The sequence below is a fragment of the Lepidochelys olivacea genome, assembly GCF_965140295.1.
Source record: "Lepidochelys olivacea isolate rLepOli2 genome assembly, chromosome: 27".
In the NCBI taxonomy this organism is placed as follows: Eukaryota; Metazoa; Chordata; order Testudines; family Cheloniidae; genus Lepidochelys; species Lepidochelys olivacea.
The window spans coordinates 4,855,977-4,875,008 of NC_140437.1; the positions used below are offsets into that span (position 1 = coordinate 4,855,977).

Genomic DNA, 19,032 nt, shown 5'->3' on the forward strand with positions numbered 1-19,032 from the left:
TTGCTCGCTGTGCTTCATGTAGCCTCCAAAGCGCAACTGTTAATAAACTGGAGCCTGCCCACCCACTTGGCTCACCCTAGGGAAAGCAGCCATCTGTGCTCCCACAGCTCCCAGCTGAGCTGCCAGCTCCCCACTGGCCTCTGGCCCAGACTTGGCTGCCTGGGCTGCTGCTGGACGTGAAGCCCTCAGCAAGCGAGATGCTGCACTGGCATCGCCTAGACCTGAAAGTCACCAGCCCATCGCCTCAGGAGCGGAGGAGCACATGCTGCCTAAGGCCCCCCCCCACCCCGAGCCTCCAGATCAGACCCTGCTTGGATTCCTCCCTGGTCTGGAGCTGCCATCCTGCAGGGAGCCGTCAGCACATCTGCGCGCTCTCAGGTGGGCTCAGGGCACCCAGCTGTGCACCCCGCCCATGCCAGCACACCATTACATCCTCCCCTGGGAACAGAGGGCAGCACTTGGGCACAGCACCATGCTCTGGGTGTCCCTGCCCAGGTATGTGGAGCGATAACCGGGCCGGGGGAGCTGAGAATGAGGCAAAGCTTCCTCAAGCAGAGGGCAGTAAACCGACTGAATGCTCCATGCCTGCCAGCCCCCTCATCAGATCTCAACAGCTGTGTGGGCATCGCCCCGGTCAGCACTTGGAAGGGTGTTCCCCAGGTGGGGCTGGCACTGCTGGGGGGCGTCTTCTGGATGAGACATTGCACCAAGGCTTCGACCACTTGTGATCATTCAAAATCCCACAGCACCCTACAAGAGGAGGGTCAAGTTAACCCTGGTGTCCGGGCCAAGTGCCAGTCTGGTTGATTACTTCCTGCCTCCCTAGCTCTTTCCAGCAATTTCAGTTGCATAAGGAATCCTTCTCCACTTCCTGTCCTAAATGAATGCACTATAAGGTGGGTAGAAAGCTGGCTAGATTGTCGGGCTCAACGGGTAGTGATCAATGGCTCCATGTCTAGTTGGCAGCCGGTATCAAGTGGAGTGCCCCAAGGGTCGGTCCTGGGGCCAGTTTTGTTCAATATCTTCATAAATGATCTGGAGGATGGTGTGGATTGCACTCTCAGCAAATTTGCGGATGATACTAAACTGGGAGGAGTGGTAGATACGCTGGAGGGGAGGGATAGGATACAGAAGGACCTAGACAAATTGGAGGATTGGGCCAAAAGAAATCTGATGAGGTTCAATAAGGATAAGTGCAGGGTCCTGCACTTAGGATGGAAGAATCCAATACACAGCTACAGACTAGGGACCAAATGGCTAGGCAGCAGTTCTGCGGAAAAGGACCTAGGGGTGACAGTGGACGAGAAGCTGGATATGAGTCAGCAGTGTGCCCTTGTTGCCAAGAAGGCCAATGGCATTTTGGGATGTATAAGTAGGGGCATAGCGAGCAGATCGAGGACGTGATCGTTCCCCTCTATTCGACATTGGTGAGGCCTCATCTGGAATACTGTGTCCAGTTTTGGGCCCCACACTACAAGAAGGATGTGGATAAATTGGAGAGGGTCCAGCGAAGGGCAACAAAAATGATTAGGGGTCTAGAACACATGACTTATGAGGAGAGGCTGAGGGAGCTGGGATTGTTTAGCCTGCAGAAGAGAAGAATGAGGGGGGATTTGATAGCTGCTTTCAACTACCTGAAAGGGGGTTCCAAAGAGGATGGCTCTAGACTGTTCTCAATGGTAGCAGATGACAGAACGAGGAGTAATGGTCTCAGGTTGCAGTGGGGGAGGTTTAGATTGGATATTAGGAAAAACTTTTTCACTAAGAGGGTGGTGAAACACTGGAATGCGTTACCTAGGGAGGTGGTAGAATCTCCTTCCTTAGAGGTTTTTAAGGTCATGCTTGACAAAGCCCTGGCTGGGATGATTTAACTGGGAATTGGTCCTGCTTCGAGCAGGGGGTTGGACTAGATGACCTTCTGGGGTCCCTTCCAACCCTGATATTCTATGATTCTATGATTCTAAACTAACGTGTTGCATTGTTTTGCGCTATTAAGCAGCTGCCCATTCCACTCCAGAGGTGGCTGCATTTCAGTGCTGGGTGAAGCAATTCCTCCCTCCACATGGCACAGTGCGTTGGGATAAAAGGAGCTCTATAAATGTAGGTCAGTATTATTACTACAAACAAGGAGCTGCAACAGAGGCAATTGCCTACATAGGAGTTTTTAAACTCCAGTGAATTGACTGCCAGTTAACACCTTTGTACATGCTGTCTGGACAGTCGATAGCGCCGGGACCCAAGCCTTAGTGGCTTACCCCAGCCTAGGGGTCCAGACTCCCAGGTGCCCCTTGAGTCTTTGTGCCGCATGGTCCCTACTGTTACCAGTGAACACAGTAGGGCCCCATCTCAACTGGGTGCTCTGGGGACCACTACAATACAAATATAAGAGCGTAAGACTTGCCACATGGGGTCAGACCAATTGTCCATCTAGCTCAGTATCCTGTCCCTGACAGTGACCAGTGCCAGAGCTTCAAGGGGGACTGTACAGAACAGGGCAATTCTGGAGTGATCCACCCCTGTCTTCTACTCCCAGTTTCTGGCAGCTGGAGGTTTAGAGTCACCCCAAGCATGGGGTTGCATCCCTGCCCATCCTGGCTAATAGCCATCGATGGACCTATCCTCCATGAACTTGTCTAATTCTTTTTTAAACCCAGTTATACTTTTGGCTTATACAACATCCCCTGGCAATGAGTTCCACAGGTTAGTTGTATACTGTGTGAAAAAGTACTTCTTCTTGTTGCCAGTTAACCAGTGCAATCCCCAGCTATACCGATTCCACAAATGGGCCATTGTGCACCACTTTTCCTGTTTAGAGGGACATTGGTGACCCAGCAGGGAGAGGCTGATGTAATGGCCTGAGCAGAGGAGTGAGAGCCAGCAGCTCCTACCATGTCTCTTTCCCATATGTGTGCTCAATACTGTTTGCAGCCAGGACTGGACTAAATCATCGGGCTTATGACCCCGTGGCTAGGACCCCAGGATCTCAGCTGTCATTTGAAAACATTACATTTCCAGCCTTTGCAGATGTAAAGAAAAAGCTTGAAAAACGTGACCGGAATGTGACTGCCTGAGTCTGCAGAGAGCCTAAAACAACATCTCCAAAAAGCTCAGACTTCCCCAATGATCTTAACTCTGACCCCTGCTGCCACTCCTCAGACAGGCAGGGCCATGGGGTGGCGGGGGGGTGGCAGGGGGCCTCCAGTGGGCTGTGCCACCAAAGCACCAGATCCCACCCCCAGGAGCTCTGCCCCAAATCCAGGCTCCAGTGCCCGAGGAGCTCTGTGCTGATCCGATTGGCATGCAGTCACCTGAGGTCCCGCAGAGCAGGGCTGTGGAGCAGGCAGCTGCCTCCCCAGGGAAACCTGGCCTATATTTGGCAACGACAGCGGGTCCCTTGCGCTTCAGTCGGCAGCCTGAGACATGAAGGCAGCAGGCTCCCCTGCTCCCGCCTGGCACAGGAATCGATGCTCGTTGGGCTGGCAACACTGCTCCACTTGGGGGACACAGGGCAAGGTTTGCGCGGGACGCTGGCCCTATTCCACAGCAGTGCCAGAGAGGCACCAGCCCGTGCTGGGCTGGGATTCCTGGGGACACCGACCTAAGCCATCTGGCTCCTTCCCGGCTGCGTTCCCTCAGCTGCTGTGTGGGCTGCAGATAACGAGGCAACTGGGCTCCGATCTCAGCCCAGGCTTCCCCGGCAGCCCCACCCCAACACACGCACCTCGCTGTGCCAGGCAGGGGGCTGCCACCTTACTTGTCTCTGCCCTGTCCCAGGCACCCATGGCCTCACATAAATAAGGATCAGAATGCTCTGCACTGCTTTAGCACTCTCATCCACTGATCTCTGGTCATGAGCATCATTAGCCCATTTTACAGACGGGGAAACCAAGGCCCAGAGAGAGGCCATGACTTGCCCCAGATCACGCAGTGAGTGGCGGAGCTGGGAACCCAGGAGTCCTGATGCCCACTGCAGGGCCCTGTGTGTCCTACAGAGAGTGGTTCAGACACGTTTTGAAACCTCAGGAAACAGGGCACCGCTGGGGGTGGCTGAAGACTTGGGCTCAGACTCTAGTCTGAGCTGGACCAGAGGACCCTCTCCAATCGGGTTACGCCAGCGCCTTTAGCCCAGAGGGGGTCCTGCCTGGCCAAGGGCAAAAGTCATTGACCCAGCCCAGAGAAACTGTTCCAGAGGGAAGGCAGGGTAGGGTGGGAGCCAGAAGGGCAACCTTGGACATGCTGGCATTTGTATGCCAGCAGCACCCAGAGCTCCACCAAGATCAGGGCCCCATGATGCCAGGCATGGAACAGACACATGGGTACAGCTACGCAGCCAGCAAGAGCCCGCAACAGCGGGCCTCCGAGCCCAGGCTGAGACAGGCTCTGGCTGATGGGCTCAGAACAGCTGTGCAGACAGCGCCTTGAAGCCGTGACCTGGGCTGGAGCTCAGGCTCTGAAGCCCCACACCCCACGCCCCACCCCACAGGCTTCGGAGCCCGAGCTGTACCATCCATACGGCAATTTTCAGGGTGGCAGCACGAGCCCAGGGGCATCGAGACAGGCCCAGGGGCTGCTGTGCAAAGGCACCCAGAGAGACAGGCCCTGCCCCAAGGAGCTCACAGCCTGAACAGACAAGAGCTGAGAGGGGAAACTGAGGTGCAGAGGGGGAAGGGAGTCAGCCACTGTCACCCAGCAAGTCAGGATGGTGCTGGGAGCCGAACCCAAGTCTCTGAGTCCCAAGGCGGTGCCCCAGTCAGTAGACTGCACTCGCTCTCCCACGCTGGTGGCAGGATGGGGGGTGAGGCTCCAGGGTTGTCACCCAGGCAGATCGAGGGATGATGTGGAGACAAAGCAGCAGCAGCCCCTGGGGGGGTGGGGGGTGGGGATGCAGCCAGGGGCTGCCTTGGCCCAGCCAAGCCAGCTGGCAAGTGTGCTAATCCCACCTGACCGCTCAGTGATGAGAACAGATGAGAGAGAGCGAAACGAAGTATAACATGAGCCAGGGTCTGCCCACATGCCCGGGGCACACCCCAAGGGCACCCAGAGACAGGTACATGCCCAGGGGTGCCCAGAGACAGGCACACGCTTGGGGCACACACCCACAGGGGCGCCCAGAGACAGGCACATGCCCGGGGCACACACCCACAGGGGCACCCAGAGACAGGCACATGCCCGGGGCACACCCCAGGGGCACCCAGAGACAGGCACATGCCTGGGGCACACCCCAGGGGCACCCAGAGACAGGCACATGCCTGGGGCACACCCCAGGGGCACCCAGAGACAGGCACATGCCTGGGGCACACCCACAGAGGCACCCAGAGACAGGCACATGCCCGGGGCACACCCCAGGGGCACCCAGAGACAGGCACATGCCCGGGGCACACCCCAGGGGCACCCAGAGACAGGCACATGCCTGGGGCACACCCACAGGGGAACCCAGAGACAGGCACATGCCCGGGGCACACCCCAGGGGCACCCAGAGACGGGCACATGCCCGGGGCACCCAGAGACGGGCACATGCCCGGGGGCACCCAGAAACGGGCACACGCTTGGAGCACACGCAGAGGCCCCATCACACGGAAGCCACCCATGGGCGGACACACAGCAGGCAAGCGGGAGGGCAGCCACAGCTACAGCTCAACACCAGCCCTTCCCCAGAGGCAGCCGCGCTGTTTCCTGTCACCACCTCCCGCCAGCACAGCCTGGCCTGGCAGCAGCACCCAGGGCCTGTCTGGGAGCAGCTGGGCGGTGGCTGCGGCTCGTGGGGGGTCCCCCTCCCTCCCGCTTCCCAGTGCCCCTGAGGCCGGCCAGGCAGCGAGGGGCAGGAAGCAGCCGCCCTGCTGCTCCCCTGGCTGCCATCACGGGTGGCTTCAGCGAGTTGTGGCACGAGAAGCAGAGCGAGAAAATGCCGGGCCCTCCCTGTGGGTTCGGTTTCCCGTCGAGAAACACGTGCTCCTGGCACCTTGGGGAGAGGGGGAACTCCCAGGGCAGGGGCCTCAGCCTGCTCTTGGGCGAGGACAGGGGGTAGAATGCAGGAGCACCCTAGGGTGCCAGGAGCTGGTCGTGGGCGGGAGTAGTGGGGCATGGAGAGGACTGCGGCCAGAGTCCAGCTCATGCTGATGGAGGGGCCAGTACAGCAGCAGCCCCAGGGGAGACTCCTCATGGGGGAGTCCCCAGAACCCCCCACTCTGGGGATGCTCATGGGTCCCCACCCCAGCCCCCCGTGCTGCCCTTTGGAGACACTGGACTCCGAGGGCCCTGTTGGGCGCCAGCCGCGATCATGCCCCCAAGCTATGCAGAGGGGCCTCCGACCCCTCCCCCCCCGCACCCCGGGCAGGTTCAACAAGCCCCACAGGTTCGGCACCTGCTCCTGTGGCCCCCCCAGCCCCGACGCTCCCCTGGCTTGTTTACAAACTGGGCCCGGTAACATGCCCATGAGCTCCTCCACCCTCCTCCACACCTGCGCCTGTGCCCCTGGGGCTGGTCAGTATCCAGCCATATGGGCCCTGTGCATAGGGACTGCGTGGCCAAATGAGCTCCAGGGGCCTCCTTCCCCCGAGGTGCCGTACTGCACGATGCCGCTGGCTCTGCGCCCACCCTCCACGTGCTGTTGGGCTCTGCCTGCTGCTGCCATGGCCACGCCGGACACCGGGCAGCGCAGCCGCTGCCTGCATTCTTGATGGCCCAAGGTTCGGCTCTTCCCCAAGGAAGGGAGCGGATTATTCAGCAGATGCAACCACCTGGGCTCCAGGCCCCTTGCAGAGCAGGAGGGATGAAGACGAGCCTCTGGCCCCCGAATCGGGGGGGGGGGGCTTTACACTCCCCCACAAGCCGCCAACCCTCCTGATACAGTGCCCAGGAGGCACCTGGCAGGGACCATGCTGCTGCCATGGTGCCAGGCGGAGTATCAGAGGGGAAAAAAGGACTCGCTCCGACTCCCAACCAGGGCTGGGATGAGGCACTTGCTACCCGCGTGGGGGCTGCCCAGCGAGGAGGGAAAGCAGCTGGCCAACTATCAGAGCTGAAGGGTTCAGCTGACGGAGGCTGGTGACTGGGTTCCATAAACCCTCCTAGCTGGCCCAGTGCCCGTGGCACTGAGACACGGCTAATGCTGGCCAGCACTACGCTGGCTTCCACCCGCTATTGCAGTCCTGAGCTTCTCAGAGCCCAGAGCGACCTTCCCGGGAAGCTGGGGCCAGTGGCACCATGCTGTTGGCATGCAGCCATCTCTGCACTGGGCACTGATGAGAGACCCCCACTTATTTCAGGGGTGACTGGATTGGAGTCCTGGCCCCAGGGGCAGAGACTCAAGTGCTCGGATCAGCCCCACAGGTGCTGGGCCACAGGAACCGGGGGCATAAGGCCATGGGCAATGAAGGGTTATGGCCTTGAAATGCAGGTGCCCCTGGCCTGGGCCTGCTTGGCCCCAGGCGGGGATTATGGTTCTAGCTGCTGAGAGGGGAAAGAAGCAGAGCTGGATCCAGGGCACCTGGAGCAGACTTGGCTGAGCACTAGGCGTGTCCTGTGTGGATGGCCGCCTTCATTCCCTTCCCCCGGGGCTGGGGAAGTGGGAGCTGAGGGTTGGGCCCGGCTGACGAACTGACGGCTTCAATACATTGTCCCACAACCAGACGAACCAGATCCACTCTGGAGACTCTGCGCCCCAGCACGGCAGGGACCAGCAAGGAGACAGGCCTAACTGGCTAATCACTGGGGGTTATTCATCCACCTAGGCTAATCACTGCTGGCTTCTGCCATCTGTGCCATATTAACCCTCCCTGACCCGATGCCCCACCCAGGGCACCACGGCTTATTTCTGGAGCCCAGAAGTCAATGCTGCCTCTGGGGAGAACAGTTGTCAAAGCACTTCCATTTATACAATGCCTTTCCCTGCAAACGGAGCACATCCCCTAGCACTGAAATGCAGCCACTGCTGAGGGCTGAGCATGGCAGCTGTTTAACATCCCAGCGTGGGGCAGGGTGGCTGATCCCCAGCTTTGCGGGAGCATTGGGAGGCTATGCCGTGGTACAGCTCTGAACAGCACATGGTGCTCAGAGCGGAGTGACTGCAAATTCCACCGCGGAGGCAGGGGGATGAACTGGGGGCCTGGGATGGTGCAGGTAGAAGTGATGGGGGATGAAGTTAAAAGGGACAGTTTAGGCTGAGCCATGAGATGAATGGCGCTGTATAGACCCAGAGGTCTCCTGGGCTGGGCCCTGCATCAGGAGCCAGGGTCACTGCTGCCAAGTGGGAGTGGCAGGTGCGTCCAGGGAACGTCACCCAGGATATCCAGGGATCGGAGCCTCACGCTGGGAGGCAGAGGGAGCTGGGGCCTGGGAGAGAGCTCCTGCAGGGGAAGCCCCAGGAATCGCCACGCGGGGGAAGAGAGCTGAGGCGGAGGGTTCTGTCTGGTGGAGCCTCCATTGCTCGGGACGTTTAAAACTAGCACATTACAAGAGGGACCACTCCTGCTTGGGGGGCAGAGGGGTGGCTCCATGAGCCAATAGGCCTTCTCCATCTCAAGCTTTTAGAATGGCATCACTCCACCCAGCATGTGGGGCAGACCCACAAAAACTCAGGGGCTGGTCCTGAGGTGACCCTGACGATCAGTGCAGGGGCAGACACGTGCGGTGGGAGGGGGCTCTGCCCTGGGAAGTGAGGGACAGGGCAGCCTCGCAGAGTCCATCTCCCGAGGTTCGGGGGAAGGAGCGGCTCAGCTGGAGCCAGTCCGAGCACAAGCAGGAAAGACGCGTCTCACACTGAGCAAGAGATGCACGAACCGCACCCAGATCTGGTGTGGGAATAATCACCAGCCCAGCTTGTGTCTGAAAGGCAGGAGCCTCGCGTTGCCCCTCACTACTAGCATCACCATCAGAAGCTCTCAAATCCCTGCCCATGGTCAGCTCTCACACTCACCCGGATGGAGGGAGATTGTCCCCATGGCACAGAGAGGAGACCCAGGCCCAGAGAGGAGCAGTGACGGGCCCACGGTCACACAGAGGATGGTAGAAAGGAACAGAACCCAGGAGTCCTGGCCCCAGGTCAGCGGAGTACGGCCGGAGCAATGGTTCACACTCCTCCCTGAAGTAGGCTGAAGGTTTGCCACTGCCAGGTTTGCCACTGCTCCAGTTGTCTCTCGACCGGCTCCAGGATCAGACAGGAACCTGTCCTGTTCACCCCACCCTGCTGGACCCCTGCTCTCAGGCATCCTGCACCCAGGCCCCAACAGATCCACTTGCAACGGCCCCACGGAGACAAGCCACCGGGGAGCGATTGCTGCACTCCCCAGCATGGCGGCTGCCTCTGCAGTAGGCAACAGCAATGGTGGGGAGACAGACCCCTGGAGCCCACCTAGACCTTTACCGGACCACTCAGAATACATGGCAGGTGCAAGAGTCAGATCTTCCCTCCCATGCAAGCTATGGTGGCACCATGGCCTAGTGGGTAAGGCCCTGGATTGGGCATCAGGAGGCCTGGGTTCTATTCCAGAGTTGGACACTGAGCTGCTGGGTGACCTTGGGCACATCGCGGGGCCTGAGGGGCCACAGATCGCCTGTGTCTTCAGTGTCAGCACAATGGGCCCTGATCTCACTGGGGGCCTCTAGTGTTACTGGAATAGAAACGCCCCCCTCAGCCCTGCTGGGGCAGGATACCCCGACCTGCCCAGGGGAATGGGGGAGGCAGAAACAGACTCCAATTCCCTGCCCAAGTTTGGAATTTGTTCAGCACATTTTCCCCCAAGAAAGAATAAAGTGCATCTACCCCCCTGCAGCAACTGGCCGAGCCACTCCCAAGGCCCCCATGCCTTCACGGCGCTCAGCTGGGTCGGGGGGCAGCAGGGCTGGGCCCGCAAGGAAAGCCAGGGCTTAGCTGAGCAGCCTCTGGCCCCAAACCCACTGACCCCATCTGAGGAGCAGGGCCAGTCGCCTTGCCCCAGGCTCAGGGTTGACAGGAGCCTCACCTGGCAGCAGGGCCCGGCTTGCCTCCTGCCCAGGGTCTCTGGTGGTGCTTAACCTGGCCTCAGGGCCAGCTCCTCACTGCAACACCTACTGGCTCCAGCTCAGTGAGTTGTTCAGATCAGGTAGGTCCAGAGCTGCCCCCACTTCGTGGGAACGTCACGCAGAGCCAGGCAGCCCCTGCCCTGGCCCGGGCTGACCAGCACAGGCTTCCAAAAGCCAAGGCCACTGACTCTGCTCCCTGGGTCAGGTCTCCATCCCTTACGAGGTGAGGCTCCGGGGGCCGGAAGCGAGCAGGTCCCCAGGCTTGGAGCATTCCCCCCTCCCACCCGCAGCACCAGCTATGGGGTCTGCTCGGCCCTCCCGGGACCCTGATGCCAGGAGAGAACCTGCCGCTCGCGCTCCACGGCTGACGCAAGGAGCTGCTAAGACGCTGGAGGCTGCTTAGCTTGTTGCTGTGACAGAGCAGGCGCCTGCTGCTCCCACCTCTATTTTAAGAGCAAGCAGCAGCTTCTCTCTGCACATGGAGTCACTGTGGTTGCTCAGCCACCCTCGGTCCCAGCCTCTCACACCCCCTCCCACACCCCCCGCGGCTCCAGGTCCGCGCTCCCTCCGCTACCTCACAGGCCCAGGTGCAGCGCCCGCCCAGGCAGCCGGCAGAGAGCCCACGGGTCAGGGCGGGGCCGCACGGCCAGACGGGGCAGGCAGTCGTGCGGAGGAGGCAGGGACGGTGACTGGGGACAAGATTCATTGCCAGTCCAGGTGCTGGGGAGTATGACCAGGGAAGGGCTGCCAAGCAGCAGGAGCTCCTTCCACCCCAACCCACTCCAGTGCAGGATTGTACAGAGGGGCAGATGGGTCTAACCTGTTCAGTAACTTCTGGGCTTGGTAGGAGGGGGAGTCCGCAGCGCTCAGCCCCAGCATGGGTCAAGCTGCTCAGCTGCAGAGGAGCCTTATAAAAGAATGGCAGGAATGGGTCACTGCCTGGGCTGGAGAAGAGAATCATTGCGTGTGCTGCCAGAAGGGATCGTTGTGCTCATTGGGTCTGGCCTCCTGTATAACACAGGCCAGAGAACCTCACCCAGCCCAGACCTTCTGGTTGAGCCAGAGCGGGGCCGTGAGAAAGACACACCCAATGATGTAAAGGCTCCAGGCCACAGAACCCTATGTCAGTTGTTCTAATGGTTATAAATTGTGCCTTGTTTCTAATCTGAGTTTCTCTAGTTTCAGCTCCACACCGCTGGATCTCGTTATGCTTTTGTCTGCTAGATTAAAGTGCCCTCTGCTATCAGAAATCTCCCCACATAGGGACTTGCAGACCATAATTATGTCACCTCTCAACCTTAACTAAATACACTGAGCTTCTTCAGTTTCTCTCCCTAAAGCTGGGCTGCAGGTCTCTTCTCAGCAATTTGTCAACATCCCTTTTGAAGGGTGGACACCAGCCCTGGACACAGCAGCCAGGAACAGTCTCACCAATGCCATACCAATGCACCTTCACCTCCCTCCTTCCACATGCACAGATTGCATTCGCTCCCTTAGGCCTGGTCTGCACCTGGAAGGGCTTGCTGTGTTCCTAGTGGAGACACAGTTTATGCTGATCCCTGAAAGAATAAGCCACCCTTGGAGAAGGACTTTTTGCCCTGTCTTGTGAGTGTGATCTATGTTCTTTGTTCCGAGGGGTCTGACCTTCCAACTACCTGCATGAAGACACACATTGTGCATGTGAGGCCATCCTACCCAGTTATCCAGATCACTCTGTAGGAATGACCTGTTCCCATCATTGTTTACCACTTGCTCAGCGTGTCTCATCTGCAGACTTTACCAGCAATGCTTATAGTTTGTTCCAGATCCTTAATACAGACAGTGACTAGCAATGGGCCAAGCACAGATCCCTGTGGGAGCTTACTGGAAACACCCCTGCTGGATGACGATTCCCCATTAACAAGTCCTTTTTCAGATCTATCAGTTGGCCAGCTTTTAATCCATTCAACATGTGTGGCACCGATTTTGTGCAGTGCTATTTTTTAAATTAGATTGTGGCCAGAGTCTTCAAGAGAGCTTCCTCCGGGCCAGATTTTCCAAAGTGCTCAGCTCCCATTTTAAGCACCAGAGTAAGAGCCAGTTTTTCAGAAGAGCAGAGCACAGTGGGCTCAGAGCTCGGTGGAGAATCTGGTCCCAGTTGTGGGTGCTGAGCACTTGGAAACTGAGAACTGGAGCCCAGCTGGTCCACTGGTTGGACTGGTGTGGTGAGCGTAGGAGGCCAGGCAAGATGGACCAATGATAAGATCCAGTGGGGGCCACGGCTGCTCCAATGCGGCAGGCTACAGGAGTGCAGCAGGAGCCAGAGAGGCTGGCCAAATGGATGTGCTCTGATTCACTGAAGCAAACCCACTGTTCACGAACACTGCGCAGGCCTGGTGTAGACAGCCCAGTGAGCTCACAGCTGGTTGTTGCTTTCCCTGGTAACGGGGTTGGAATTCCCTGGGGCTTTAGAGAAGCCCAAATCGCTTCCCTACCTCATGACCCCACCTGGATTCTGCTGGTCGCTTTTAGATCTGAGGAGGAGAAAGAAAAACCTGCCTGGGTGAAGAAAGGGAGTTTGTAGAACCTGCATCGGGGGAGGTTCACCTGCCCTGCCCTGGAACCGCAGCTCCCACTGTTGTTATCCCCAGCTGGCAACACCCCCCCCAGTTCCCATCTTCTGAGCCCCCTCCCGGCCTGCGCATAAGCCCCACAGCCAAATTCGGAACAGAGCTGTTGCGAGGGAGGGGTCATGAGGCCTCGCCAGCCCAGCTGAAAATTCATTCTGCTATTTTTGGCCGGGCCTGCCTTCAGCCCCTGCTCACATTCCCCTCCCTGCATCTTTGGCCTCAATTCCCAGCTCCATCTTCCATTCCGGACCTCTCCCCCGCTCTCGGTGCCAGCGGAGAAGCACCTGGGCTTGCAGGCTTGTGGGCACCGGGGAATTCTCACAAACTGCCCCTGGAAAAGCTGCACCAGTGGGAATCCCTCCCAAGCCTGGACCGAGGGCACGTCCAGGCGGAGAAGCTGACGGGTAATGCTGCAGCAGAGTACCTCTGGGTGGATGCTCTTCTCCAAAGGAAAAGCGATTTTATTCCAGATTAGACTGACTTTATTCTGTTCCCATGGGGAAGTTCTAGAGGAACAGCTATTCCGCTAGAGCAATTCCAGTGTAACTCGCCATGGAGAAAAGGCTTTAATAATCAAGGATAAAAAGCATTGACTACAGCCAGGAATCCTGACCTGCAATCCCCCTGCAATTCCAGCCCTGGGCTGTCCCCCGTCCCCCAGCTCTGCCAGTGCCCCGCAATTCCAACCCCCAGCCCCCTGCTATCCCACCCCCAGCTCTGCCAGAGTACCTCATTCCTGACTTACAGGCTCATCCTCTGCTAGCCCAGTCCTCAGCCCCTTACCACAGTTCAGCCTGCCCCTCGGCCATCTCCTGCAGGACCTCTGTAACTGCCAGGCCTGGCTTCTCCTGAGCCCAGGTTTCCATTCCTGCTGTACTGTGTGACTGTGTCCTCATCCCTTGCTGTGTTTCTGTGACGTGACTGTTCTGTGGGGATAGGCCGTTGCTCATCCCCTGTCCTGGAGGGCCAGAGTTCTGCCTTTTGGCTGGTCCCTACCATTTGACCTGTCCAGCTTGGGTAGCCCTCTGAGAAATGACAACTCCTGCTGGCACATCTTACAGGGTGACTGCCAAGGGGCAGTCCCCAGCAGGGGACTTTACAACACAGAGAGATCTCCAGGATAGACAGGGATGGCAGAGCTTTGTCCTAAGTGATGTCCGATGGCATGAGAAGGATTCAGAAACCCACCCACTGGTAACCTCAGTCCTGTTGCAGTCCTGGTCTCTGGGGGTGAAAGGCTAATGCATTAGGCCACATGCTTGACCCACACTGCAAATCTCTCTCTGTAGAAAGACCTAGCTGGTTCTAGTCCAAGGGAACTTGCATGGGGCTGCAGTGCCATCCCAGCTGCCTGCCAAGCCCAGCCCAGCCAAGCCCCAACATTTCCACTTTGCTGGTGCAGCTACAGCTGCCAGGAGCTGCCAGAGAGCATGGGATGGTGTGCACATGAATTGCACCCACAACGCAACGCAGATACCAGCAACCAACCACTCTTGTGAATAAACTTTGAACTAACCAGCATGCAGGCTCCTGCTGAGGGTAATGTTTTACCCACCAACTTGCCATTACAGAGAAGCGTTTAGAGAGGGCTGTGAAAGTTCACAAGCAGATTTAGAAGGATTGGGACCTAGATAAATGCCAGGCTCCAATTCCTGCATGCCTAGCAAAAACCACCCCCCATGCTCAGAGCAGGCTCTGGCATGGGGGAGTCCACGGGAAGGAGGAAGAGAGATTGGGACATCAGCAATGTTTCACAAGAGTCAGAGTTCCCAAGTTACTGCAAGCAGGCACCCTGCTGTGAACTCCCTCTTGCAGAGCTAGGCATAAGGTCCTGGAGGTCCGGATGGGACTAAGACACGCTGTTCTAATAATGCTACTTTGCTCTTCTCATCACCTTTCAGCCCAGGATCATAAACGGCTTTGCATGCATTCTATCAGCTTCACAATGTCCCCATCTTCCCAATGGAGAAACAGAGGCCCATGGCCACCCAGCCAGGGAGTAACAGAACCCAGAAATCCTGACTCCCAGTCCCCTGCTGTAACCCGCAGACCATGCTCAGCCTTCAGCGCTGGGAGCAACACATCCTGGGAGCACACTGTAGATATAATCGTCATCTTACCCTCATATAGCCCCTGCCCCAAGCGGCATGTAACCTATAAACATAGAACCACAGAAATTCAACCACCCCTGCAATGGAAGGCAAATTTTGAACAAAGAACCCAGGCCCAACCCCCCCCCTTCCCCTCAACCCGCAACTGCATAGAACCCATGTATCTATGGCACATACAAGGACGAAAGGGTCGGTGGACGTTGCTGATGGTAGAGCCGGTGTTCCAGGCAAGGCAGGAATTCCAGGCCTGGTACTGATTACTAAGCCACCCACTCCTGCAATTGGTGTAAAAGACGGCAAAGTCTTGAAAAGAATGCATCAGCCTTGACCTGAGCTTTCCCAACCAGCAGCAGAGTGAAACCAACATGATCCTTGTCAGTTTAAGGACTGCCAGGTGCTAAACAGCAGTAGTGAAAACTGACCAGAGTCTTGTCAATTGTGCTGGGCTCAACACTAGGAACATCCCATGGGGCACTGCCTGGGTGGTACCAGAGTCTCATGTGCAATCTTTGCTGTGTGTTTGTAACAGCCAGAAACTTTGTATTTTTACAGCAAAAGCTGCAGGAACTGAGAGCCGAGCCTCCTTCTCTTGCCAGGGGCAGCAAGGAAGTGGCTCTTTCCAGGCTTACAGAGGGCAGTAAACTCAAGCTGCCCACGTTCTACTGGTCCCTCTGAACTGCATGGCTAACCCCTTCCCCCAGCCTTTGGGAGGTGCACAGACATGGCTTTGTTAAAAGTCAGATCAAAACAAGACCCCCGCCAGGGGCCTTCCTAGGCTGTAGCTCAAGCAGGAGTTCTAGGCTCCTGGGGCAAGATTCCCTGGCTGGCCTGCACAGGGGGTCAGACTAGATGATCATCATGGTCCCATCTGGTCTCAAAATCCATGACACTGTGAAGAGACTATTAAGGGAAATACTCACAGAGCAAAGCTCCTGTTGTGTGTAGGCTCTGATTAACTGACAGGAAATAAAGGGTCATGCAAGGGAAGCGCCCAGGAGCTCAGGACTGGACCATCCAATTCACTGTGTATATGGAGGGCACCAAGGATGATATGAAGTCATTTGGGCTAGTTTCGCTAGTCTTCGCCTGGAGCTCAAAGCATTGTACAAAAATCACTGAATGAAGTCGCACAGCCCTGCTGGGAGGAAGCTTATCCCCATGCTACAGATAGGGAAACTGAGGCTCAAGAAGGGAAAAGGACTTGCCCAAGGCCACGCAGCAAGCCAGTGGCAGAGGCAGGAATAGAACCCAGTTAACCTCGTTACCTGTGATCTCACCACAAGACCACGCATCCTTTAAAAAAAAACAACAACCCATGATGGAGGAGATTGTGAGAAACGCCAAGGGGACGTGAAGGTACTGAAGGACTTGGCAGAATGACAGGAGGGGAAAGGACCAGTTTAGGGAACGTGTAAAGCACCTGTCACCAGAGTGTCTGCGGTAGGTGCTGTGGAGGGATTACACAGTAGAAGCCCCACCACTTCAATGTGTGTCTAACACGGCTTGGTCCCAGCAACTGTACAGGCAAGACCAAGAGTGCGAGGAGCTGAAATCCCATTTCCAAAAGAGACTCAGGCACTCAGGAGCTTAGTCTCCCTTATGCACTTTCTGAAAACGGTGCCCCAAGCCTTGTTACAACTTGATCAAGTGCAGCATGCAGCGGCAAACAGATGGACGCTGAACTTGGGAGAGCCCCTGAGACATGAGTTAGGACTCGCCCCAGGAGTGAAGGAATCAGGAGCAGCAAGCTCCCCAAATGGGATAAAAGGGGAAAAATGCAATTCACAATATGGTTTAAGTACGGCCTCTTAACTTAAACCAGGAGTGGAACCCAATGTGCAGCTCTGTGCCCAGTTTTCATCACCTCGTCCTGAGGTGGAGAAGAGGCTGAAAAAGGCCTAGAAGAAGGAGAGCAAAGCTGGTGACAAGGATGAAAGGGGGGGGAGGTGTCTCTAAAACAAGGAATTTCAAAATCAAATATTGTTTAGCATGGAAACCAGTAGCATTAAAGAGGGTTTGACTGAGGTGTTGAAGATTTCAAAGAGCTCTAGTGACTGTGAAAGCTGGACTGTTCCCTTCTGTTTGTGCTTGTCCCATAACTGGATGGGGGGTGGGGGGAGGGGGGAGAAGCCACTCAATTAAATTAGAGGGCAACAAATTGAAGCAGCATATAAACAACTTGAGGAATTCCTTGCTGCAGGAGGGCAGAATGTCAAGTCTGAGACTAGATTTAAAACAAGGATGGACTCCAAATACCAAAGACGCACTGCCATGCAACTTAAGGACACAAACTGATGGCTGCAGAGGTCAGGAAGGAATGGTTCACCTCCTCTGGTGTGCAGCACTGCACAGGGGGCTGAGTGCATTACACCCACACACACTTTCATTGGAATATCAGGCATTGGCTGCTGCCAAAGGCAGGATCACGGACTAGTTGGACCAATGATGCAATCTGACAAACGACAGTTTCCAAAACATCTAAAATTCTAGGCCGTGCCAGGAGTGGGCCAAGCACTAAATCTCTGGGTTAGAATTTAACCCCTTCCCCCCAGGTCTGTCTCCCAACAATCCCAAAGATCAAGGCATTGAATCAAATTACACATCAAAGGGGGAGGGAAGTGATGTGTCAGAACTTCATTGCTCCTGCCTGGGGGGTTCCCCTGGCCAACGCCCGTCCATTTTAAATTGACATTGTGAACCATCCATTCTCTCTTTTTTGAAAGCAGAGAGAAATCTGCTTCCGTTTGCAAGGCACGGGCCCAGCTAGCCAGGCAGCCGAGGTAAGGTCGTGTAACCAGAACGCAGGAGGGAGAAGTTATGGTGCCTGTGGAGCTCAGGGCGGGCGTGTGACCGGGTGGCCATGCAGTGGGGTGCCCCCAGAGGTGCCTGATGTCAGCCGGGTTTTCCAGTGCTCTTACACACCCGCCCACAGCAAAATTTCTCCAGGAGGCCTGATATTTCCTCCCCGAGGGAGAGAGGCCAAGAAGCTTCACCCACTAGCTTCAAGGAAGGAGTGGAAGGTCTTGGTGACCTTCTCTCTGGACACCAGACCATCCTGCTTGGCTTGAAATGGGGGCCGGGCTGGCCAGTCCTGTGTGTGGCCCCACCACCCCAGTGACTTGGACACCATGGGGCCTGCCGCTTTGAGGCCCTCCCTGCTCCAATGGGCAAGTCCAGAAAGTTGTCTTACAGGCCAGCCAGAGGGGGAAGGTTACAGGTCCCCCTGGGTGCGATGCACCCTCAGACATCCTCTGGCCATTAAATAATAGAGGCCGTCACTGCACATTGTTCCCCACAGGGACCCACAGGGAATGCAGGTGGGCGGGCGGGCCTGGGGGCACAGTGACTTACCAGCACATGGGTGAATCTTTCCTCCAGCTCCCCAGCGCTGGGCATGGGCTGCTTCGGCGCTGCAGGCTGCTTGGCTGGCAGAGCTGTCGCTGGTGGCGGGGTCTTAGTCTCCTTCGCCGGAGCCTGGTCCATGCTACCGGCCGCGTTGCCCATCCTGCTGCTCCTGCCCAGCCCAGCAAGCTGCTTCCAGGCTCCCAAATCCAGATTGGAAAAGAGGAAGGGGCCAAAAAGGAGGAAACTTTCCTCCCAACGCGCGAGGGGTCGGGCGACAGCGGGGCCAGCTCCGAGCCCCCGCCGGCACCCAAGGGGGGCTGTCCCAGGAGCTCCCCGCACTCCCAGCCGCCCCCGCGGATCAGCAGCGGGCGCCAGGCGCGGCTGCTCCCCTGCGGGGCTCCATCTCCACGCGGGCGGGTCTCAGCGGCTCCCAGGGGGTCGCCTCGGCGCGGCGCGGCTCGGCTCGGCTCGGCTCGGCGCGGCGATTGCAGCAGGCGCTGGCTGGGGCTGGGGGAGGAAGTCAGGGAGCAGCTGCAGGGGCTGCGGTTCCGCGGTGCGCGCTGGGCAGGAAGCGAAGCTGCAGCCGGGCTCGTGTTTCGCTGTCTCTGTTTGTAACTTCGGGTGCCTCTGGCCCCGGGCTGCAGCCCCTGCCCGGCAACGGCCCCTCCCCGGCCGGCCCCACGGCCAAGGGCGCTAGGGAGAGCCGGGGGCCGGCGGCTCCGCCCGCTCCCCCAAGGCAGGAGCCATGGCCCGGGGAGGCAGGGCCCAGGCACCTGCCGGGAGCAGAGCGCAGAGCCGCGGGAGCGGGAGGGCTCCAGGGTCCCAAAGCCCCCAGCTCCGCGGCCCAGATCCGCCACTCAGCCGGGCTGGAGCCGGGAGGGACCGGGTCGGGCCGCTGCTTCTTCAGGGGGAGCCTGGCCCGGCTCTGCCCCGCGCCGGGCGGGCCCCTTCCAAAGCTGAGCGAGCCC

The 19,032-nt window shown here is 57.7% G+C and overlaps 1 protein-coding gene across 1 annotated transcript in view; it reads right to left on the minus strand.

Annotated features, from left to right (window-relative positions):
• FMNL1 (formin like 1) overlaps nt 1–18,816 on the minus strand; it is a 73,544-nt gene extending 54,728 nt beyond the window's left edge. Inside the window, exon 1 of the mRNA XM_084615682.1 lies at nt 18,071–18,816. Coding sequence (XP_084471808.1) covers nt 18,071–18,223 — 153 coding nt within the window. The 5' untranslated portion in view covers nt 18,224–18,816. The remainder of the gene's footprint in view (nt 1–18,070) is intronic.
• Between the last annotated feature and the right edge of the window lie 216 nt (nt 18,817–19,032).